Consider the following 25,131-nt stretch of genomic DNA (forward strand, 5'->3'; position numbering starts at 1 on the left):
AGAGATTTCCAATATCACTTGTATCCACTTATTGCATTTTTTTAAATACTTGCTAAAGCTGCAAAAAAAGAGAAAATAAAATCTTTAATAATTCAATTACATGATTGACACTTAAAGATTATGATAATTTAAGACTAATTTTTATCCTAATACTAAGAATAGTCACGTAGTTCTTGGATTAAAACGAATGTAGTAAAAAAAAGAAAAGAAGAAGAAAAAAGTAGCAACCATTAATATAAACGAGTTTAATTCGACTATATGTTTATTAATTGAAATAGAATTTTAAAAGAAAGATTTCATTTAAATGGTAGCGAACAAAGTATGAATCAAATACTTTAATTAATATAAGTTTTTTTTTGGAGTTAGCAGTTATCTAAAAATTGGTAACCTACTTTATGACAAATAAATTATAGAAAAAAAAAACATTGATTTATTTTAAAAAAGGCTTAAACTAAGATAAGAGACCTAATACTCGATCAGGGAACTAGTACCCGATCACTCATGTATTTGTATATCTATATTTAGAACAATTTAGTAAATATAGATATACAAATATATGGAGTGATCGGGTACTAGTTCCCTAATTGAGTATTAGGTCTCTTACCTTATAAACAAAAGTAAAAAATTTATTTTTTTATGGTTTATTTGTGATAAAACAAGTTTCAAAACTTAATTAACCGTATTATTTTAATACCAATATCAAATAGTTTGAACATATCGATTCCGAGGATTTTTAACTTTTGAAATTAAAAAAATGAAATGTTTGAAGCATAAATTTGTTATTAGAAAATTTATATTAGAGTGGTAATTATGATTTAAATGTGTACTATAAAAAAGAGCTGAATTTAATTTGTCGTTATGAAATATTTTTTAGTCATAGAAACTTTAAACAGAAAAAAATAAAATTTAATACACTTATTAGTTTTTATATTGTTTTCAAAATTCAATATGAGCTGACTTTGTTAATAGTTATTTATAATTTTTATTGTGAACCGAAACAAAAAATTATTTTTAGTGTTACAATAAAAATTTCTCTTATAATATAATTGATCGAACAAATAAAAGAAAATTATAGAAATTTGAAGAAATTACCTGAAATATATAAATATATTTTTCTTTTTTACAGTGAGAATAAAGTGTAAAAAATCCCATGAGGTACAATTTTCGTGCGTTCACTAATAAATTTAGACTTTTCTAGTTGGTCATTGTAGAATCGCCAATTTCCTGTCAAGTTTCTACAATATGTGATGTAGTGAAAAGAGTTATAACCAATAACCCCTGTCAAGCTATAATTAAAAAAAAAATCATATAGAAACAAATCATTTGTATTTCAGATGTAATAAAGATGTACCAACCGATAACTAAATTTTTTTGATGAATGTGTTTCATTTAAATCCAAACACTTCGGTAATTCACCAAGTTTACATGAAGTTCCATCTTTTTCATTTACCGATTTTACGTCTAATTCAATGTAAATATATCGATTAAGTGTCGTTTTACAGGTTGTTTGTTTTTTTTGGCAGCTTGTGCAAAATTTATTATAAGCTATGCTTTTAAAATGTAATGCTTCTTGCAAACATTTAAACCCTTTTTCCATGATTAAATTATAATTTGCAGTCAAAACCGGTATATTACGTTGATAATCTTGGCAGCCGAATGATGAACATGAATTATTTTCGAATGCACTTGGTTCACTTGTAAATAATTTAATCCACAAACTATTCACGTTATCTACACAATTAATACAACGATTTACGTTTTTAGTTTTACGATTGGCAATATTCATTTGATTTTGTGTGCATTCAGTGTCTTGATAGATAGGATGTAAAATAGAAAATCGTTTAACATAGATATCTTTTTTTAATCCTGTTGACATAAAATCGGTAACAAAATTAAAAGTGGAATTTGAAGAATTGCTAACAAAATTATTAAATTCTTCATTTTGTAAACATCCATAGAAAATCAACTGAACAATACTGTCGAATGGGCACGTATTGAAAGCAAACCAGGATTCATTTTGAAAAAAGACAGGTCCGCTTTTATTACCATTTTGTAATAAAAATTCTTCTTTTTTGTTTGAAGGCGCCAAATTGTTTATTAAATTGATTTCGGGAAAACTTTTGAAGTATTTACCTTCCTTTTTAATCATTCTTAAATTTTTTTCCACAGCGGCATCGAAACTGTTTTCATTCAATGGTGAATTATTATCGGAACAATAACTGTGATCAAGATTAACTAAATTATTTAAATTCGGCTGATATAAATTTTCGTTATTTTCATTTGCGCTACAATCAATATTATCTAAAACGTTATTATTATCAATTTCAGAAGAATTAAATGACTCAGTATTAAAATTGGTGGGAATATCTTCATTGAATAAATGACAATCTGAATCTAACCAATCACAGTCGTTGTGCTTCATATCATATCCTTGTCCATTCCAATTTTCATTGAGTAAATTATCGTTAGGTTCGCAATCTTCTTTGCATAATTCGTCTTCAGGATTACTATTTATTTTATCATTTTTTTGCTTATTAGCATGGTAATTCTTAACGAATTTTAACAATTCGCGTTCAAAAATTTTGACACCACCATCAATAAGTTTAAGATGAGCTTTAACTAAGTAATCAACACGTGCAGGGAGAGAAATCATTTTACCTAATAACTCTTTCAATTCTTTAAACGCTTGCTCTATGTACGCAGAAGTTGCTCGTAAACTCGTGTAATGAATACAAACTTTCGTCCATAGCGGAAACTCTCTCACTTCTTTAAGTAATGAATCTTTAAATAGAGGTACATAAAAAGTGTTTAAATTATTAATATCATTACTACCATCAGAATGAACATTCAATGAAAAAGCGACAAGATTATTTATCCAACTTGAAATAGTAGTGTCTTTTTCTAATAAATCAGTATTGGTCTCTCGGCGTAAAGTTTCATTTTTTTCTTGATCAAACTCCATAGTTTTAATTTTGTCTTCAATATTATTAATAAAGTCTTGAGATTCATTTTTGGCAATCAATTTTTCCAACTCTGACCTTGCTGCTTTTGTAGTTATCATTTCGCCATCAAAATCAACAATAGAATCATCATATTCGGTGCCACAGACAATCAAAATTAATACAAGGATTCTTTCAAAATCTTTTAAATTATTACAATCCATCAATAATGCAACACTGTATAAGTAAAATGATTTAATTCTTGGATGAATAACCGATTTCCAACATTTCCAGCCACTTATAGCATGAATAAAATGAGCCGTATCCAATCTGATAAAAGTTTTTACAGAGTCAAGTGAAGCACCGTTTTTGACATGTTGAAAACACCTATTAACGTAATCAAATAAAGAAAAATTATTGCAAGCTAAACAGGAGGCATTTAAAAGGACACGAGATCCATCACAGACTACTTCTGTCGGAGGCGAAACTTTACTAAGCCAGTTTTCTAGTCCAAATTTGATGGTCTTAGTGTCATGAATTTCCGATAAAATTTGATAAACAGATTGTGAAGTATTACTAAAATTAATTACGATTTGGTATAAAAAAATACTACTCGTAGTTTTATTTTTGCTGTCTAGAAATTTTTTTGCAAGACCTCCTGTAGCATCAATACAAACAGAAGAATAGTGTCTGTGAAGACGCCTGTATTCGTTATAACAATGGATTTGTTGCGGTGAAACATAAAATACTGAAAAAGGCGTATCAATTACAACTTTTATAAAATTTTGATGAGCAGGATTATCGTCCTCGTTGATACGATAAATAGCTTTAATCAAATCTCTCCGATCTTCTGGCTTGACATTCAACTTTTCTTCCTTAGATTCTTTCTTTACTTGATATAAAACATTAGAATTGAATAGAACAGGACATTGAGTACTACCTGGTTTTAACAGATCTTTAGCTTGCTCCAAAATAGTTCCCTTAACTCCATTTGCATCGATCATAGTTTTAAACATTTTTCTTCGCTCGGCTTGCAGTGGCCTTGTAACTTCATCATGAACTTCAAAACGAGTATCCCGGCATCGAAAATTAATAAAAACAGAACCTTTGTCCCCAGGATTGTTTTCGATGTAACCAAAAATAGGATTATTGCACACTTTACTTTTGCACTTGCCAATAAATGTCGCATAATAATTTCCATTTTCATGAATTGTGCCTTTTTTAAATACAAAGGCACACGGTAGTTCAAACTGATGCCATAATTCAAAGGCAATAGTGTCAGTCCACACTTTCGGCTGTAACCTAGGATTTTTACAACTATTGTCTTTTTTATACATACATTCCCAAACACCTCTAGCAATTTCAACATGAAAACATGGAACATCATCCCGCTCTTTAGCATATAGTTTATTAAAATAATCCTTATCGCTATTATCATCACTGTCATCATTATCATTATTATCATTGCTGTCATTGTCATCATCATCATTATTACTATAAGTGAATTTTTTCTTAATTATTTGGGAAAAATATCCACATTCTTTTCTTGCTCTAGTCAAAATCCCCCTACGATTGTCTTTTATGTTGGTCCTAACTGCTGCAGTATTCCATTTACCCACAAATTCTGGTTCCTTGGACATTTTCGACCATACCTCAGCAGAGTATGCTGGCAAGGTATCTGAACAGAAGTAGCTCATATATCTTTTTATAACAGCTATTGAGTCCTCATCTGATACAAGCAGTGGTCTCGGCATTATTGAGTTAATGATTGATAAAACCTGAAATGAAAAGAAAAAAAAAATTAATTGACGTCCATACAGCATCAATTTATTTTTTACTTAAAATAATAATTTAAGTTAATATATTTAAGCAAATAATCCGTTTACCACAATTTAAGTTAAGTGATCAACGTAGAAAATAATATTTATTTTATTATAAATAATTATTATGTAAAAATAATTGTTATAAATAATTATTATATAATAATTATTTATAAAAGAAAGGAATTAAAATGTTTTCGTCAGCCTGATTACTATGCATCTAATAAATATTTTAATAAATAAATATTTCCTTGGATTAGATTTTAGAAATAATAGGTTGTATCACCTAATTTATCGACTGATAATAACCCAAGTGTCACACTTGCCTTTGTGACATCTATAAGATATCCCTGATAGCCAGGGTGGCGACCTGCCGCCAAGTTGGCCTTTCCATAAATTGATCGCAACTTTCCAAGAGACTTGTCGACAACTTGTAGTCAATACAGTTACAAAAGCTGAAAGTTGTCGACAACTCGTCGTCAAGTTGTTCGCAACTCATTTACACCAACTTTCTCGTCAGTAACTCTGGCTATCAGGAATCAGTTTTTAGGCAATTTTGTGCTACATCGATAAGGCACCAACATGTTGACAAAACGATCAGAAATTTATGTCACCGAAAAAATATCTACTTAAAAGACTTGACACAAATGACGACAAAAAGTGAAAAATTACAAATAGTAGCTAATAAGTCATCTAAACGACTTTTTAATTGACATAAGACAGGAAAAACAACACAAATTTTCGCTCCGGGACTAACATTTGCATGTTGTATTTACACCGAAAAAGGTGACTTTGAGACAAAAGAAAATTTGCTTTATCCTTTTAAAGACATCTTAAAGTTGGGTGTATGTTACTTGGGAATTAATTATTTCTAATAGAATTTGATTTAAATATTTAATTTTACTATGTGCAAAAAAAAAAAAAAAATTATTAATGATAATTTTTTTACTGTTTGCAAAACTAGCTACTTACCAATAAACTCCAATTAATAATTTTGCTGAACTTTTCCTTGTTGTCACTGGGAAAATTCATCTTAAAAAGGTGTTCGAATAAATAAAAAAATCTGAAATTAATAACAATAAAATAATTAATCAGTTCCCACGATGCCTAAAACGGAATTAAAACGTTCCGATCATAAAATTAAAAACGATGTAATTTTAAAGAGAAATTTTTATTTATTACTTAAAATTGGGCGCTTTCCATACATAAAAATCGCAATCAAACAATACGCAAACATAAGTTTGAATATTCTTAATGCATATCTTTATATATGCAAATAAATCCTGATTTCCCTCGTTTACAGCATCGGGCGTAAACGGCTGGGCCGATTTCGCTAATTCTTTTTTTGTTGTATCTGTTATTATCAGGTCGGCTAGTAAAATTATAAATATAAATTTCAGCTTGAAATAATTAACAATTCAATAAACTGTGACTTCTATAATAACATTTGAACTACTCCAAGAATCGCCAAGATCATAAATACTTACACATTTATAATTAAAAAATAAAATGATGTAAAAATTATTAATAGCAGTACTAATAATTAATGGTAATATACTTACATATAAATGAAGGACAAATAATGTTGGAGATTAGATGAAAGAATCACATCCGATTGGTGAAACATTATAGAGTTGAGCTCCATTTTGATAAGTGGTATAAAAATATTGTTTTCAAAACTGAAAAATAAAAAAAATTTTAATATTTGGAAAAAAAAAAAAAAAAAAAAAAAAAAAAAAATTAGAAAAACATCTTTAATTATAAAATGATGTTTAATAATAAATATTAATTAAAATTTTCATCAAATTTCTTAGGCTAAGTTATTTTGAGTCTCAATGTAGACGCAAAATATAAATTTATAAAAATTGCGCAAATGAATAATTAATAACTTCAATTGTATAAGTCTACTCTAATATTAAATAAATAATTAATTATTAGTTTAATTTTACAAACCTGCTCCAATATTATATTTATTTATTATTGACTTCGATGATACTTGTAATTTAGTAATTGGTTTACCAACTATTTATGAGACCAACTGTGTAACACAAAAATACTAGTTGAACGGCAAGTTAAAATACTTGATAATAGGTGACACACCACGTAAGTTACAAAACAGAGCGGTAAATTATAAAAGAGTAAATGAAAATAACATTAAAATGTTTTCAGTATTTTTAATACATAATTAATATTGATAAAACAAAATAATTAGTCGAGTGTATTAAATATTAAATAAATAAAGATAATAATAATAATATTAAAAGTGGTTTTCTAAGATTCTTTGAGGACTCTTTCGTTTCATATTTTATTGTGGCTTATTGACATTTCTCTCCGATAAATACCTGGATACTCTTACGATGTGCTAGATGATCAACAGGATTTGATAATTACTTGATAAGATTACTAATTTAATTAAAACATAAATAATAATGAAAACAATAAAAAATTTTAAACCTAGAGCAGACACTTGCGCATGCGCACAACTACTATTAGATCAACGGGCATAATTAAAATTTTAATAATTAATTATAAATATAAAAACAAACAAACAAACGCTATTTTTGGTGGGGTATTAACAAACAAATCAAGATAAATGGAAAAAAAATTAAAAAAGATAGAAAATGAGTATAGTCACCGCTAACTTCAAATAAATTTTTAAAAATTTATTTAAAAAAAAATAAAGAACGAACAAATAATTATTTATAGCGAACATTGACGAACAATCGACGAACAAACGAATTGCTAAAAAAAATTTGCCAAAAATCGAATTCCCCCCGCCAACTTAAGGGAGCTTTTCGTGTCTTAGCACATGAGTATACACAATAAATTGTAAACATTTTCATCAATATATATTTTAGAATATATGTATAATTAATTTGTTCTTAGCATTTGTTAAGCAGACTTTATTAAGGACCAGTTTTTTCAAACTGGGTTCGTTTTAATCCGAGTTTGAATTAAAGTCCTGGTATTAATAATATATAGACATGCCACTAATAATAATTTGAACCCGGATTAATAATAAACTCTGTTTGAAAAACTGATCTGAAATGTAATATCAGTAACTCGGTCTATACATATAATCACGTTTACTCAAGGGTAATTTCTCAATACGAAATTTTATTAATACGTGATTAGATTATTATCGCTCATACATTCATATGAAAATATACAAGTATACTAGCAATAATTAAGTCGCAGATTAAGAATCTCGGATTAAAAAGCTGGCCTTAAAAAATTGGCGTTTAGCCTATAAGAATGAACAAGCACTGTCTTCGATTTGAACTAGTCGCTATCTAGCGAAAAATTGAGGCAGTGCTTAAAATTGTTCGCCACTTATAATTATAAAATTGACATCGCATACACCTACAATCGGGGACATTAATTCAAGTCGGTTTCTGAATTTCGAGATTTATTGATAACCTTAAATTTGGCAGTTTCAAATAATAAAAGAATTTCATTATCTTTCATTGGGCATAAAAATGATTGAACTTGAAATTATTTTTGGAGATAAATAAAATTTACTTTGCTCGAGAAACCAACTCGAATTAATGTCCCCGATTGTATACATATATATATATATATATATATATATATTAGGGTGTTTCAGAAAAAAAATTTTTTTTCTTATGATCTCAAAAGTTAGTCTTAGGTATAAAAAAAATCCTCCCAAGAGAGCAGCTCGAAATCTCAATTCTATTAAGAGCTCAACGAATACTTATTTTCCCATTCAAATTGCATGTAAAAAAAATTTTTTTTTTGTTTTTTAAAAATAAAAGTATTAAAAATTTTTTTTTCGAAAATCGAAGCACACTGTTCCGTAGGAAATTAAATTCCCTACATAAAAGCTTCTGATTGTTTTCTCCGGAGAACTAACAGAAAAAAAGTTATGAAGCTTTAAACTATATTAAATAGTATAACTTCATGTTTCCATTATATTAAACAGTTTTTTAAATAGAAATTTAGGTTTTTTCTTCTGAACTAATGTTATCTGTCAATTTTTTTTTTAACACATGGGAAAAATTTTCCTTACTTTCAGAACAGAACTTTTTTTTTAAAATTAAAAGTACAGAAAGAAACAAATTTTTAATTCTAAAAAGAAAATGTTTTTCTTTCGAAATTATTACGGAAAATAAGTAAGAATTCAGAAATCTTTTTAAAACACCTTAGTGATTATACATAGCATATAGATTCACCACATAAACTTGTACACGTAATAAAATCCAGAAATTATCTTTACGTTAAGTTTTTCAATTCACTATTGTTTCAAGCTTCATAATTTTTTTTCTGTTAGTTATACGGAAAAAACACTTAAGGGCATTTTTGTCAAGCTACTCTTTTGGGAGGATTTTTCTAATACCTAAGACTAACTTTTAAGACCATAAGACTTTAAAAAAAAAAAGAAATGTTTATTTTGAAACACCCTAATATATATATATATATATATATATATATATGTGCATTATTAAAGCGAAATAAGTATATCATCTGATAGTAAGACATTAAAACATTTATAAATTATGACATAACAAGTTTTTTGCGTTAACGCACACCAAGTACGTTCAACTAATTTTTGTTTTTATTTGTATATTTGCTAAAAAATTTTTTTTTCTTTTTTAATTAAAAAAAATTTCAAATACTTGATATTTTAATGATTTCCGTCTTTTTTATCAATTTCTTTTTTGTATTAAGTACATCTATATTAATTGAACCGATCTATCAACTGTTTTATTGCAGAATGTTACATCTTAACTTGGCATTATTTAGTGATTTCAAATATTTTTGTAGAATAGTAAATATATTATTGCAATTTGAACGTGCACTTGGCGCAATCTATTACAGCCGTGCTGTTTTTGGTGTGATTATTTTACGGAAAATTAAGTAGTACTTTATTTGGTATAAATAAAAATAGAGCAATGCTATAATATCAGTTTTTTTTAATTTTCTTTATTCGTATATATGCAATTTGAAAACATATAAAAATAGTTTTCAGAAATTCTATATCTTAATGGCAACTATAAACTTGTACTCATTGAGCAAAACAAACCGATGAATGGGCATTTTAATTTCAATAATAGTAAACAAAAAATAGTAAAAAAAAATAATTTAAACTTATACCGATACGATATTATGACATTTAAAGAAATACTTATTTACAAGAATTTAACATTTAGTGAATGATAAATTAAACAGTGAAATTCAAGTAAAAAAACATTTTTGATTCGATACCATTATTAAACATATACAAGAATTAACAGTGGATGATAAAAATTATAGTAATAATGAAACAAAATAAAAGAATAATTATTCAGCTGCAACATCATGAATCTTTGCTAATACCTTTTTGACATTATTAGTATTAACATGGCATAGAGATATAAATAAACTTCTTCGATTACCGGCATCTTCGAGTTTTTTCGCAAGATCATTGGCTCGTTTTGTAATATTGGCTTTTATGCCAGCAATGCGTGCAGCATTAAATCCATATGATTTTGGACAAGGTCCCTTAGTGAATTTGTACAAAAAAGTAACCGTTTCTTGGGTAGCGTCACTTTCCTCACTCTCAACTTGACAAGCCATATGAGCTGGTGAAACTTTTGGATTGTCTTTAAAGTCATCGAGGAGTGCATGGTAATGTGTAGAGAATAAAGTCCGGCAATCAAGCCTAGCAAGAGCTTGGAGAACAGCTGCGGCTATAGCTGTACCATCATGGGTTGATGTACCCCGACCAAGTTCATCAACAAGTACGAGAGAATTTTTAGTAGCATGGAGAACAAATGTGGAAGCTTCACTTAATTCAACGAGGAATGTACTCCTACCGGTTCTCATATCATCACTGGCACCCAGTCGAGTGAATACACGATCTATCAATGAAAACTTACAACTCTGTGCAGGTATATGACATCCTATATGTGCCATAATACTCAATAAACCTACTTGACGCATAATTGTTGATTTTCCACCCATATTCGGTCCAGTTAGAATAACCAAAGGACCATAGCCATTGCTCGCAAGTGATGTGTCATTGGGGACGAAATTATCTGAGGTGATAAAAGGATGTTTTCCATCTTTAATGTCGATCATTACTTCGTTAGTATCGTTGATTTTTGGAACACACTTATCACCTCTTCTGGAGTATTCAGCAAGTGAAATAAGGACATCGAGAACAGCAACTTTGTAAACAGCTGTAGCCCACATGTCATAGTGCTCACTGAATTTTGCAAAGGTACGCCTATCAGAGTCTTTAAGCACTTTTTCATGTTGTTCTTCAGCTTTTGTTTGTCGTTCATGAAATTTTTTTGTTTCTTCCGTTAAATAACGTTTAAAACCTTTACGTTTACCTTGATATTCATAATGATCAGTAACCTTATCCACTACGCTGTCTGGTATTTCTATTTGATAAGCGTTTTCGGTACTACCAGTATACTTAATCTCCGTTCCAAAATGTTTACTTTGAGATTTCAAATATTCGTTAGCGTCTTTTTCTATTTCTTCTAATTCAGCAATTACCTTATCATATTCAGGATCCATGCCTTTTTTAGGTATTATACAACCTTGTTTTAATGCTAAATCTGAATCAAACCTAAACTCAAAATGATCAAGAGTTTTCGTTAAATCGGGAAACCCTCCTTTCGGCTCAATTTGTGTTGTTTGTACAATTAAGTCACTCACTAATGGATCAAAAATTTTTATTATTTCAAGTACTCGCTTAAAACCTTTTACACAAGTTATCAAATCGGTTATTTTCCGCTTATTATAAATCAACATTGAGCTCATGAATGCTCGAGCATCAGGATGATTTTTTATATTAGGAACATTTCCATAAGCATGAATTTTACTTAACAACCTTTCAAGATCTGGAAGGTTGTTTAACTGTTTACTAGCCTCCAGACATATGCGCTTCAGATCACGTAACTCGGTGACAGCATATTGGCGAGCTATAATAGTATTTTTGTCACAAGGTGGTCGACAAACCCATTCTTTCAATAACCGCTTACCAAAATCTGTGCAGCAGTGATCTAAGGAAGTTAAAAGTGACGGACTACTGCCAAGAATATTCAAATTTTCTATAGTAGCAGCATCAATTACCATATTGACAAGCGGTCCAACTTGTTGTCCATTAACTACATTCATATCTGGAGGTATATATGTCTCGAATTTCTTCTGCGCTAGTAGTTGATGATCCAACACAGATTCAGTTAATAAATAAACACACCCACCGAGTGCATGAACTGCTAATATTTTATCTTTAGCTGGACTAAAACCGTTAGTACCTTGATCGTTCAGGAAAGGCTTCAACCCATCGGGCCAAGAAAATTCATTTGACTCGTCTTTAAAATATTCCCCTTCATAAAGTTTCTCAAGAACTTTTGTCGCCGTCCAAAATTGACAGTTTTGAAGCAGAGCTTCTTTGATGGTAATCACTGGTAGATGAGTATTGATTATTTTTATTGTTTTTGCAGAGAGATTCCCTTTGCCGTAGATGATGTGGGCAGGAGTATAATGAGAAAACAACGTAAGTAGACGTGAATTGTTACAATCGTCTTCAAACTGACCTATATGAAAAACTCCAATACTTGTATCAATAAAACAAATTCCGTAAGATGATAAATGAGCTGAATTTTGTTGTTCAACCAACGATAATAAATAAGTAGAATAAGGTGAGAAATTTTCTATGTCTAATACCGAAGGTACTCGAGTACCTCGAGTAATAATTTGACAAACTTCACGTTTTATAACTTTATCAAATTTCGTTATTTGTGATTGAAATTTTTCACAACGTTCATCCCTCATTTCTGGATTTTCAGTTTGCTCTATACGAGCTACTTTGTATCCTTTTTCAACAAGTGTTTTAAAATAACGACTATAATGTAACTCAATAAATCCACTGAATGAAAAATCACGGGGTATATATGACAAACCAAGTGTGTTGACTCCAATAACAGCATCCATGTGATATAATGAATAAAAATTAGCAATTTTAAACAACAAAACACAGTCCCAATGTTGACTTTTAAGCACCCACCACTGACGCATCGCCGGAGTTTGTTGATCAAGAAATTCTTGGGGTACGTAGAGTGTTTTAGCATCATATTCCGGATCATCTGGTCGTTTTTTCTTAGCATCACGAATTTGGTCGGGTTGAAGGAATGAATATTTCAAGTGAGGCCAACTTTTAGTACCTGACGGTAATTTTGCTTTTTCCAATTGAAATAATTTGCCAGATTCATTCTATAATTAAGTTTTATTTTAATATATACTATATAATAATCAATCAGACAATAATAGAATTATTCTTACATCATTCTTCTGAGTTTTCTTTTGGTTTGGATTACACTTTCTACCTTTACCGGGATTTCTTGGTTTCTATTAAAACAGTCATAGTAAAAACAATGATTTTCAATGAATAAAGTGTACAAATAATTAAAAATTTATATACCCGTGCTTTTTTTGGGGTTGGGTTGTCATCAGTCGCAGTATCTGACGTAGAGTCTGGTCTAGAACCAGCAGCTACTGACAATACTGAGGCATCTGAGCCTGAAGCTTCATCATCACCTACAATAAAAATACGGAGATAGAATTTAACCTATAGATCTCATAACTATGTCCACAAATTTATAAAGTCGTCTTAAATAAAATAGTATAAAGATAAAATTATCTTACTCGGTTTGTATTCATCCGAATCGTCTCCACTGTCATCAGAGGGAATAATTATTTTCCTTCTCTTTCTTTTTACGGGGGTCTCTTTATCTTTTTTTTTATTCTCCAGATTATCTTCTTTGACCTTAGGTTTTTCCTTAACTTGACGCTTTCTTTTAGAAATAGTGGATTCTTCTTTGTTTTCTTTCCCAATAGCATCAGCTAAAATTTATTTATTGTAACAAATACTCGAAATGTATGACATTTAGTGCCTATAGTCGGCAGCTAAAAATGTATATGACATGACATAGCAGATAATACATATTATAACTAATCTTTCTAGTTGTGATATCATCCATTCGTTGAAATATTGTATTAATATAATTTATAATAATTTATAGTAGTCCCGACGAAAAAGTCGTCCTAAAATGGATAGTTGGGTACTAAGGGTAGTAGGAGGACGACTTTTTCGTCGGGACTACTATAAATGTTACTCTAATTATTGGAATTGACTTTTATTTTTAAGAATATTAATTTTATTAATTAATTATGATGGAGTAATTGAGATACTCACCTTTTTTAGATTTAGTTTTAGATTGAGGTTTAGGTATGGGTTTCGGTTCAGGTTTATCTTTGGCTTTAGTTGTTGTTCGTTTAGATGTTACTGGTTTTGAACGCGATGCAACTTTACTGGTTTTTTTTTCATCTTTTTTTGGTTTTTTAGGTGACGTTAATTCGTCAGAAAGAGTATTTGATCGTAAACTACGTTTACTCATAATTGATAATTCATAAATTGACGTTTGTGTTCAACAATAATTCAAGATTTAACGTTTCTCTACTAAACAACACTACACGTTTGTATATAGCACCGAGAAAGTAAGTGCTGATGTTTATCTTATAGTTGAATGTTTTACTGGCGGGAATTCATATAACCTCTAAACATATATAGTGTAAACACAAAAAATCGCCTAAGCTTGTTTTCTATTCAAATTTCGCGGTTTTGAATTTTCTTTTTTTTTATTTACTGAGAAATTACAATCTATCCTAGGATATTAATTAATTTGGATGAAATTATATATGTAAACTTCATATTTATATGCAATTTGTCAAAAAGTTATGAATGCAAAATGATTTTGAGAATATCAAGTTATGAATTTGAGTGTTCATTTTAAACGGAGTACATAACTACACACATAAAGGAAATATAATTTATATATCTAAGATATTAAAAGCATCAAAGGATTTATCGATATCGTTACTAAAACTTGATTGGTATTATTATAATTGATTAACGAATTATTATCGATAGCGATTTAATTATAAAATTTTAATGATATTCTCTTAATGAATCATTTTATTTAAACTATATATAGTTTTATAATGACTATATAGATTTTTGCAGATTCTATGAATAAGATAAAGGACCCAATTATTAACAGGATACCAACTACAGACACAATGTTATTAACTTATAATTTATAACTATTTGAACTTTTCAACTTTAAAATGCTTTTTTTGTAAATAGAATAATACTGTATAACATACTTTTTCCAGTGTAAAGAACTGGGGCTTGTACCTAATTCATGAATTTGCGTTATGCAAATTTATGGAATAATAGGATTTGTATTTATTACAAAAAAAAATAAATAAATAAATAATGAAAAAATATTTGATTATATCTCATTTGATTCATGCGTATTTATTAGAGAAGACTACAATACTTAAAAACGTATAAAAATAATTAAATGAGTTTTCTTTCGTAACTATTTTACACAAATTTAGCGAAGAAAATAATTATAGAAAAGTTAACATTTCTACAACAGTGAACAATATATAAAATAGGATATTTTCAGATTTCCTTAAAAATACATAGGCTTTGAATTATAAAAAAATATTTCAATGCTAACAATACTGAGTATTTTATGTAAAGTATGAAAAAATAGAATATGATGAAAAATTATTTGACAGCAATAGCGTGCAGCTGTGTAAGTATCCTTTTTACATTATGATTGTTAACCTTACATAAGGACATGAATAAACTTCTTCGATTACCGGCATCTTCGAGTTTTTTCGCAAGATCATTGGCTCGTTTTGTAATATTGGCTTTTATGCCAGCAATGCGTGCAGCATTAAATCCATATGATTTTGGACAAGGTCCCTTAGTGAATTTGTACAAAAAAGTAACCGTTTCTTGGGTAGCGTCACTTTCCTCACTCTCAACTTGACAAGCCATATGAGCTGGTGAAACTTTTGGATTGTCTTTAAAGTCATCGAGGAGTGCATGGTAATGTGTAGAGAATAAAGTCCGGCATTCAAGCCTAGCAAGAGCTTGGAGAACAGCTGCGGCTATAGCTGTACCATCATGGGTTGATGTACCCCGACCAAGTTCATCAACAAGTACGAGAGAATTTTTAGTAGCATGAAGAACAAATGTGGACGCTTCACTTAATTCAACGAGGAATGTACTTCTACCAGTTATCATATCATCATTGGCACCCAGTCTAGTGAATACACGATCTATCAATGAAAACTTACAACTCTGTGCCGGTATATGGCATCCGATATGAGCCATAATACTCAATAAACCTACTTGACGCATAATTGTTGATTTTCCACCCATATTCGGTCCAGTTAGAATAACCAAAGGACCATAGCCATTGCTCGCAAGTGATGTGTCATTGGGGACGAAATTATCTGAGGTGATTAAAGGATGTATTCCATTTTTAATATCGATCATTACTTCATCTATATCATTAATTTCTGGAACACACTTATCACCTCTTCTGGAGTATTCAGCAAGTGAAATAAGAACATCGAGAACAGCAACTTTGTAAACAGCTGTAGCCCACATGTCATAGTGCTCACTGAACTTTGCAAAGGTACGCCTATCAGAGTCTTTAAGCACTTTTTCATGTTGTTCTTCAGCTTTTGTTTGTCGTTCATGAAATTTTTTTGTTTCTTCCGTTAAATAACGTTTAAAACCTTTACGTTTACCTTGATATTCATAATGATCAGTAACCTTATCCACTACACTGTCTGGTATTTCTATTTGATAAGCGTTTTCACGACCTCCAGTAAAGGTAATCTCCGTTCCAAAATATTTACTTTGAGACTTCAAATACACGTCCATATCTTTTTTTATTTGTTCTAATTCAGCGATTACCTCATCATATTCAGGATCCATTCCTTTTTTTGGTATTATACATCCTTGTTTGAGTGCTAAATTTGAATCAAACCTACGTTCAAATTGATTAAGAGTTTTCTTTATATCGGGAAACTCTCCTTTCGGCTCAATTTTTGTTGTTTGTACTATCAAGTCACTTACTAATGAATCAAAAATTTTAAGTATTTCAAGTACTTGATTAAAGCCTTTTAGACAGTTAATTAAGTCAGTAATTTTCCGTTGATTGTAAGTCATCATTTCGCACATAAATGCTCGAGCATCGGGATGATTTTTCATCTTAGCAGCATTTCCATGAGCATGAATTTTACTTAATAACCTTTCAAAATCTGGAAGGTTGTTTAACTGTTTACTTGCTTCCTGACATATGCGCTTCAAATCACGTAACTCTGTGACAGCATCTTGACGAGCTATAATAGTATTTTTGTCACAAGGTGGTCGACAAACCCATTCTTTCAATAACCGCTTACCAAAATCTGTGTTGCAGTGATCTAAGGAAGTTAAAAGTGACGGACTACTACCAAGAATATTCAAATTTTCTATAGTAGCGGCATCAATTACCATATTGACAAGCGGTCCAACTCGTTGTCCATTAACTACATTCATATCTGGAGGTATATATGTCTCAAATTTCTTCTGCGCTAGTAGTTGATGATCTAACACAGATTCAGTTAATAAATAAACACATCCACCGAGTGCATGAACTGCTAATGTTTTATCTTTAGCTGGACTAAAACCGTTAGTACCTTGATCGTTCAGGAAAGGCTTCAACCCATCGGGCCAAGAAAATTCATTTGACTCGTCTTTAAAATATTCCCCTTCATAAAGTTTCTCAAGAACTTTTGTCGCCGTCCAAAATTGCGAATGAAGTAAAGGTTCTTTGATTGTTGTTACTGGCAGATGAGTATTGATTATTTTTATTGTTTTTGCAGAGAGATTTCCTTTTCCGTATATAATGTGGACAGGGATGTAATGAGATAACAACGTAAGTAGACGTGAATTGTTACAATCGTCTTCAAACTGACCTATATGAAAAACTCCAATACTTGTATCAATAAAACAAATTCCGTAAGTTGATAAATGAGCTGAATTTTGTTGTTCAACCAACGATAATAAATAGTTAGAATGAGCTGAAAAATTTTCAATATCTAACACCGTAGGAACTCGGGTACCTCGAGTAGTAACTTGGCAAACTTCACGTCTAACAACTTTATCAAATTTCGACGCTTTTGTTTTCGAATTTTTACAACGTTCAGCCATCATTTCTGGATTTTCAGTTTGCTCTATACGAGCTACTTTGTATCCTTTTTCAACAAGAGTTTTAAAATAACGACTAAAGTTTACTTCAAAGCATCCCGTGTATGCAAAATCACGGGGTATAATTGACAAACCAAGTGCATTAGCTCCAATGACAGCATCCATATGATACAATCCATAAAATTTACCAATTTTATGGAAGAAAACACAGTCCCAATGTTGACTTTTGAGTACCCACCACTGACGCATCGATGGAGTTTGTTCATCAAGAAATTCTTGGGGTACGTAGAGTGTTTTAGCATCATATTCTGGATCATCAGGTCTTCTATTTTCAGCATCTTGAATTTTATCGGGCTGAAGAAATGAATATTTCAAGTGAGGCCAACTTTCAGCACCGGAAACTGGACCTGATGGTAATTTTGCTTTTGCCAATTGAAATGACTTGCCGGGTTCATCCTATAATAAAGTTTTATTTCAATAAATACTATTTAATAATCAATCAGACAATAATAGAATTATTCTTACATCATCCTTCTGAGTTTTCTTTTGGTTTGGATTAAACTTTTTATCTTTACCAGGATTTCTTGGTTTCTATTAAAATAGTTATAATAAACACAATGATTTTCAATTCATAAAATATTGAAAATAGTTAAAAATTTATGTACCCGTTCTTTTTTAGGTGTTGGGTCATCATCAGTCGCAGTATCTAACGAAGTGTCTACTTCAGAACTAGCAGCTGCTGACGATATTGAGGCATCTGAGTCTGAAGCTTCATCATCACCTGCAATAAAAATATGGAGATGGAATTAAACCCATAAATGTAATAACTACATCCACTATTATATATAGTTTTCTATAATCAAATAGTATGAAAGCCAAATTATCTCACTTGGTTTGTATTCATCTGAATCATCTCCACTTTCATCAGAGGGGACAATTATTTTCCTTCTCTTCCTTTTTACCGGAGTCTCCTCATCCTTTTCTTCATCATCTGAATTATCTTCGATTTTTGGTTTTTCCTTAACTTGTCGCTTTCTTTTAGAACTGGTGGACTCTCCTTTGTTCTCTTTCCCATTGACATCAGCTAAAATTTGTTTGAGTCAAATTCACAATTACAAAACATTAATAAATTATCATACTTTGAACATAATATTTCCCTATTATATCAATTCATATTAAACTAATTATTGCGAAAACATAAATATTGATTTTAAAAATCAGTTTTTTTTTCTATTGTTCAGACTCACCTTATTCTCTTCATAACGATCAATATTTAATGTAACTCATAAAAGTTAAATACTCTTCTAATTCTTGAGATTGAATTTCATTTCTATAAATGTTTGTTTAATATAATAAAGTAATTAAGATACTAACTTTTTTTAGATTTAGCTTTAGGTTGAGGCTCAGGTTTAGCTTTGGTTTTGGTTGTTGTTCGTTTAGGTGTTGCTGGCTTTGGACGCGATGCAACTTTACTAGTTTTCTTTTCATCCTTTTTCGATGTTTTAGATGACTTTAATTCATCAGACAGAGTATTTGATCGTAAACTACGTTTACTCATGATTGATAATTGATAAATTAAAATTTTTTCTTTAATATTTTTTCAACGCACAATAGCACAATACTTGATTTTTGTAGAAGCAAAAGCCGATAGTTAGCTTTTATTTTTACAGTTGGATTAGACTGGCGGGAATTTATATAACCTCTAAAATAGTGTATATAAACATAAATATAAACTATGGAGAATAGGGGTACCCAACATAACATAAGCAAAATTTCGTCTAAGCTTGTTTTAAATTCAAATTTCGCGGTTTTGAATTATATGTGAACTTTGTTATCTACTTGCAAATTGTCAACTAGTTACCAATCCGAGCTGTTATTTGATATGAAATACATAAATTAAATTAGAATATTTTAATATTTAAACTTCGTCATGATATTTTATTCGATAAATAAAACAATAATGTATGACATGCTTCTTAAAGTGTTAAGAAATGGAGTTCTTTCTTATTTTTGTATTTAATAATTAAAAATTTAAATAAAATTAGGATCAGTTGCTTTTTTATAAATGCTTGGTTATTTTTTATTTTGTTTATATGTGTTTATTTTAGAACAATATAATAATTAAAAACATACAAAAATAATTAAACAAGTTTTTTTTTTATGGTAACTATTTTATAATAATTGAGCAAAAGAAAAAAGTTCATGAGAAAACTAAAATTTTGCAACAGTGGATAATATATGAAATAATGAGCTTTAAAATTTACTCAAAGATACAACGGTTTTACATTATAAGAAAATATTTTAACGATAACAATACTGAGCATTTTATGTTAGATATAAATATAATAATGGAGTATGATAAAAAATTATTTGACCGTAATGGCATTCAGCTGCGTAATTGTTCCTTTGACGTTATTATTGTCAACATTGCATAAGGACATGAATAAACTTCTTCGATTACCGGCATCTTCGAGTTTTTTCGCAAGATCATTGGCTCGTTTTGTAATATTGGCTTTTATGCCAGCAATGCGTGCAGCATTAAATCCATATGATTTTGGACATGCTCCTTCGGCTAATTTGTATAAGAAAGTAACGGTTTCTTGAGTAGCATCACTTTCTTCACTCTCAACCAAACAAGCCATGTGTGCTGGTGAAACACTAGAATTATTTTTAAAATCGTCTACAAGCGAATGATAGTGAGTAGAAAATATTGATCTACACTCAAGTTTGGTAAGAGCTTGAAGAACAGCTGCTGCAATAGCTGCACCGTCATGTGTCGATGTACCTCGACCAAGTTCATCAACAAGAACAAGAGAATGTTTAGTAGCGTGTTGAACAAACGTAGCAGCTTCACTTAATTCAACGAGGAATGTACTTCTACCGGTTATCATATCGTCATTGGCACCAAGTCGAGTGAATACACGATCTATCAATGAAAACTTACAACTCTGTGCAGGTATATGACATCCTATATGTGCCATAATACTCAATAAACCTACTTGACGCATAATTGTTGATTTTCCACCCATATTTGGTCCAGTTAGAATAATCAATGGACCATAACCATTGGTTGCAAGTGATGTGTCATTGGGAACAAAATTGTCTGACGTGATAAAAGGATGTTTTCCATCTTTAATGTCGATCATTACTTCGTTAGTATCGTTGATTTCTGGAACACACATATCACCGCTTCTAGCGTATTGAGCGAGTGAAATAAGGACATCAAGAACGGCAACTTTGTAAACAGCTGTAGCCCACATGTCGTAGTGCTCGCTGAACTTAGCGAAGGTACGTCTATCAGAATCTTTAAGAACTTTTTCTCGTTGTTCTTCAGCTTCGGTTAGTCTTCTCAAAATTTCTTTTGTTTCTGTAGTCCAATATCGTTTGAATCCTTTTCTTTGACTTTGCAATTCATAACGATCTGTTATTTTATTTGTTCGACTTTCAGGTACCTCAATTTGAAATGCATTTTTTTTAGTACCGGTATATTTAACCTCAACTCCAAAATATCGGCTTTGTGATCTCAAATAGTCGTCTGCATCTTTTTTAATTTGTGCCAATTCAGCAATTACCTTATCATATTCAGCATCCATTCCTTTTTTAGGTATTATACACCCTTGTTTTAATGCTGCTTCTGAATCAAATCCATGCTCAAAATGTTTAAGAGTTTCACTTAAATCAGGAAATTCTCCTCTCGGCTCAGTTTGTGTTGTTTGTACTATTAAACTACTTTCGAATGGCTTGAAAAGTTGCATTATTTTAAGTATTTGATCGAAACCTTTGAGGCAACTAACAAAATCTGTTATTTTTCGTTGGTTATAAGTATTCATTTCAAACATAAATGCCCTACCATCGGGATGATTTTTCATTTTAGCAGCATTTCCATGAGCATGAATTTTGCTCAATGATCTTTCAAGATCCGGAAGAGTACTTAAAAGTTTTCTCGCATCTTGGCATACATGTTGAAGATCACATAGTTCTGTAACAGCATCTTGCCGAGCAATAATTAACTTTTTGTGGCAAGCTGGACGACAAACCCATTCCTTTAGTAACCTTTTTCCAAAAGCAGTACAACAGTGATCTAAAGTTGTTAAAAGCGATGGACTTTTGCCAAGAATATTTAGATTAATTATTGCGACAGCATCAATTACCATATTAACAAGTGGTCCAATACGTTGGCCATCAGCTGCTACATTCATATCTGGAGGTACATATGTTTTGAATTTTTTTTGTGCCAGTAACTGTTGATCTAGCACGTAGTCAGTTAATACATAGACGCAACCACCAAGAGCATTGACTGCCAGTTGTTTATCATCTGCTGGACTCAAACCAAGAGTATCTCGTTCATTCAAATAAGGCTTCAGACCTTCAGGCCAAGAAAATTTAGCTGATTCGTATTTAAAGTATTCCCCTTCATGAAGTTTTTCAAGAACTTTTGTTGCCGTCCAAAATTGTGAATCTTTAAGTAAACCTTCTTTCATTGTTGTCGTTGGCAATTGGGTATTAAGTATTTTCATAGTTATTGGAGAGAGATTACCTTTTTCGTATACAACATGGACAGGGGTGTAGTGAGATAACAACGTAAGTAATCGTGAATTACGACGATCGTCTTCAAATTGACCTAAATGAAAAATGCCAATACTTGTATCAATAAAACAAATACCGTAGGATGGTAATTGAGTTGCATTTTGTTGTTCGACTATTGACAATAAATATTTAGAATCAGGTGAAAAACTTTCGGTATCTTGAACTGTAGCCACTCTTGTACCTCGAGTACTGATTTGACAAATTTCACGTTTAACAACTTTATCAAATTTCGTTACTTTTGATTGAGATTTTTCACAACGTTGGGCCATCATCGCTGGGTTTTCAGTTTGTTCAATACGAGCAACTTTGTATCCTTTTTCAACAAGCATTGAAGAAAAACGCCCGTAACTTGTTTCAGGGAAACCCGAGTGGGCCCATTCACCTCTCATGAATGTCAAACCAAGTGCGTTAACTCCAGTGACAGCATCCATATGATATAATTCATAAAACTTTCCAACTTTAAAAAAGAAAACACAGTCCCAATGTTGACTTTTGAGTACCCACCACTGACGCATCGCTGGAGTTTGTTGATCAAGAAATTCTTGGGGTACGTAAATTGTTTTTGGATCATATTCTGGATCATCTGGTTTTCTTCGTTTAGCATCACGAATTTTATCAGGTTGAATAAATGGAATCTTCAAGTGAGGCCAACTTTCAGCGCCTGATGCTGGGCCTGACGGTAATTGTGCTTTTGCCAATTGATAAGACTTGCCGGATTCATCCTATAATAAAGTTTTATTTCAGTAAAAATTATTTAATAATCAATCAGACAAAAATAAATTGAATCTTACATCAATAACTTCAACTTTTTTTTGAGTCGATTGTGATTTTTTGGCGTTACTGGGATTTCTAGCTTTCTAATACAACAAAAGTTATTAAAAAAAATTAGTTATTTAGATACAAAATAAATAAACAAATAAGATAAATTATTTTAAAAAATATATTACTCGTTCTTTTTTAGGTGTTGGATCATCATCAGTTCCAGTTTCTAAAGTAGTATCTGCTTCAGATGTAGCAACACCTGATGATATTGAAGCATCAGACTCAGAAGCTTCATCATCACCTACAATAAAAAATCCAAAATTTAATTTTAACCAAAAAATCTAATAAATAAATACATAAAATATATTAAATTTTCAAAAAATCACTGTAATTTAATTTACGTAAATCTTAAAATATTTTACCTGGCTTATATTCATCTGAGTCGTCTCCACTTTCATCTGAGGGAATAATAATCCTCCTTCTTTTCGTTTTGACAGGAGTCTCTTCATCTTTCTCTTCATCCTTCTCTTCACTTCCTAAATCCTCTTCGGCGGCCTTGAGTTTTTCTTTATCTTGTCGCTTTCTTTTAGGAGTATTAGAACCCTCTTTATTCTCTTTTCCATTTACAATAACTATCGTCCAAAGAAAAAAACAATAATCGTTCAAATAAAATTTATGATTACATGACACAATTACTTATAATTCAATGTAATCTCACTGTAACATGCCATTTTTTAATTTATAAAAACAATTTAAATTTAACGATGAAATAAATATTTAAATAAATTAATACTTCATTCTTTTGTCTGGCTCATATCATGGTTTACTCAGATAAATATCAAATGACAAATCAAATTTATATATTAATTTTACTTTTGACAATCAATATTGTCGATGTCAACGATAATTACATCAGTTCATTAAATATAAGTAAATAAATAAAAAAAAAAATAAATAAATAAATGATAGTTTATTTACGAACCTTTTGGTTTGGTTTTAATTTCACGTTTAGGAGTTGATGGTTTTGGACTCGATTCGAGTTTAGTCTCTTTTTTTTCTTCTTTTTTCGGTACTTTAGGTGAAGTAAAATAATTATAAAGAGTATTTGTTTGTGTACTACGTTTGCTCATGATTAATAATATATAAAAACTTTATCGTGTCGTACAATGGCTTCACTTCTAACGTCTCTTTGTTCAGTTATGTATATAGGAGACACTGCACGTAGTGAATTGAAAGACGCAAATGCCGAGACAAATGTGATGCCGGGAATTTGCGCTTGAATACATTTAACTGGCGGGAATTTAAATAACCTAAAAAATAGTAAGATTATAAATTAAAGATGTCGCTATTTGTACATTATAGTAATCCCGACAATATGACGCTGAAGGCACATTAATAGGTGTACCAGAAAAATCTCTACCTTACGACAACTGAACCATAACCAGGCCTACCACAAGTAACTGTACCACACAACAACTAAACCAGTTTTAAACATTACCCGCAAAAATCTCAACCAATCAACAATTCTACCACTTAAGAACTCTCTCACATTACAACTCTACCAGATTACAACCCTCCCAGTAACGAACTTGATCATAAAAATCTCTACCATAAAAATGTCTACCACAATACAGGTCACCCATAAAAATGCCTACCATTAGCATCTTTACCATTAATATGCCTACCATTAATAACTCAATCATATTACCTCTATACCAGAATAAATCACTACCAATAATATACACTACCAAAAAAAATCTCTACTATTTTTAAGCCTACCCAATGAAAACACTACCACGTATAGTAAGCACTACCAGAAAAGTAACTTCTTTATCATATGCTTATGTACCATGCGATATGAAATACAGAAACAATTAATTAACGTATGTCGATAATGGAGATACCGCGCCGTATTATTATTATCTGAATAATACCTAGATAATATATT

General features: G+C 30.5%; 3 protein-coding genes across 4 annotated transcripts; all 3 read right to left on the minus strand.

Annotated features, from left to right (window-relative positions):
- Positions 1-9,708: 9,708 nt before the first annotated feature.
- Positions 9,709-14,645, minus strand: LOC103578990 (probable DNA mismatch repair protein Msh6). Its single transcript, XM_008560255.3, has 5 exons — positions 13,971-14,645; positions 13,421-13,618; positions 13,197-13,312; positions 13,058-13,123; positions 9,709-12,988 (listed from the first exon to the last, which is right to left on the minus strand). The coding sequence occupies exons 1-5, from the start codon at positions 14,170-14,172 to the stop codon at positions 10,061-10,063; spliced, it is 3,510 nt and encodes a 1,169-aa protein (XP_008558477.3). The 5' UTR covers positions 14,173-14,645; the 3' UTR covers positions 9,709-10,060.
- Positions 14,646-15,085: 440 nt separating this feature from the next.
- On the minus strand, positions 15,086-19,540 carry LOC106693948 (probable DNA mismatch repair protein Msh6). Its single transcript, XM_014443610.2, has 5 exons — positions 19,209-19,540; positions 18,724-18,918; positions 18,500-18,615; positions 18,360-18,425; positions 15,086-18,290 (listed from the first exon to the last, which is right to left on the minus strand). The coding sequence occupies exons 1-5, from the start codon at positions 19,390-19,392 to the stop codon at positions 15,354-15,356; spliced, it is 3,498 nt and encodes a 1,165-aa protein (XP_014299096.1). The 5' UTR covers positions 19,393-19,540; the 3' UTR covers positions 15,086-15,353.
- A 409-nt stretch (positions 19,541-19,949) lies between these two features.
- LOC103578991 (probable DNA mismatch repair protein Msh6) lies at positions 19,950-25,042 on the minus strand. Of its 2 annotated transcripts, none has more exons than XM_053741060.1 (6): positions 24,892-25,042; positions 24,166-24,493; positions 23,606-23,815; positions 23,369-23,484; positions 23,213-23,278; positions 19,950-23,143 (listed from the first exon to the last, which is right to left on the minus strand). In XM_053741060.1, the coding sequence occupies exons 2-6, from the start codon at positions 24,311-24,313 to the stop codon at positions 20,201-20,203; spliced, it is 3,483 nt and encodes a 1,160-aa protein (XP_053597035.1). In that variant the 5' UTR covers positions 24,314-24,493; positions 24,892-25,042; the 3' UTR covers positions 19,950-20,200. The 2 variants fall into 2 exon arrangements, with proteins under 2 accessions (XP_053597035.1, XP_053597034.1); XM_053741059.1 differs by having other exon boundaries at positions 24,604-25,042.
- Positions 25,043-25,131: the final 89 nt, after the last annotated feature.

This window comes from Microplitis demolitor, chromosome 8, assembly GCF_026212275.2.
Source record: "Microplitis demolitor isolate Queensland-Clemson2020A chromosome 8, iyMicDemo2.1a, whole genome shotgun sequence".
Classification (NCBI taxonomy): Eukaryota; Metazoa; Arthropoda; class Insecta; order Hymenoptera; family Braconidae; genus Microplitis; species Microplitis demolitor.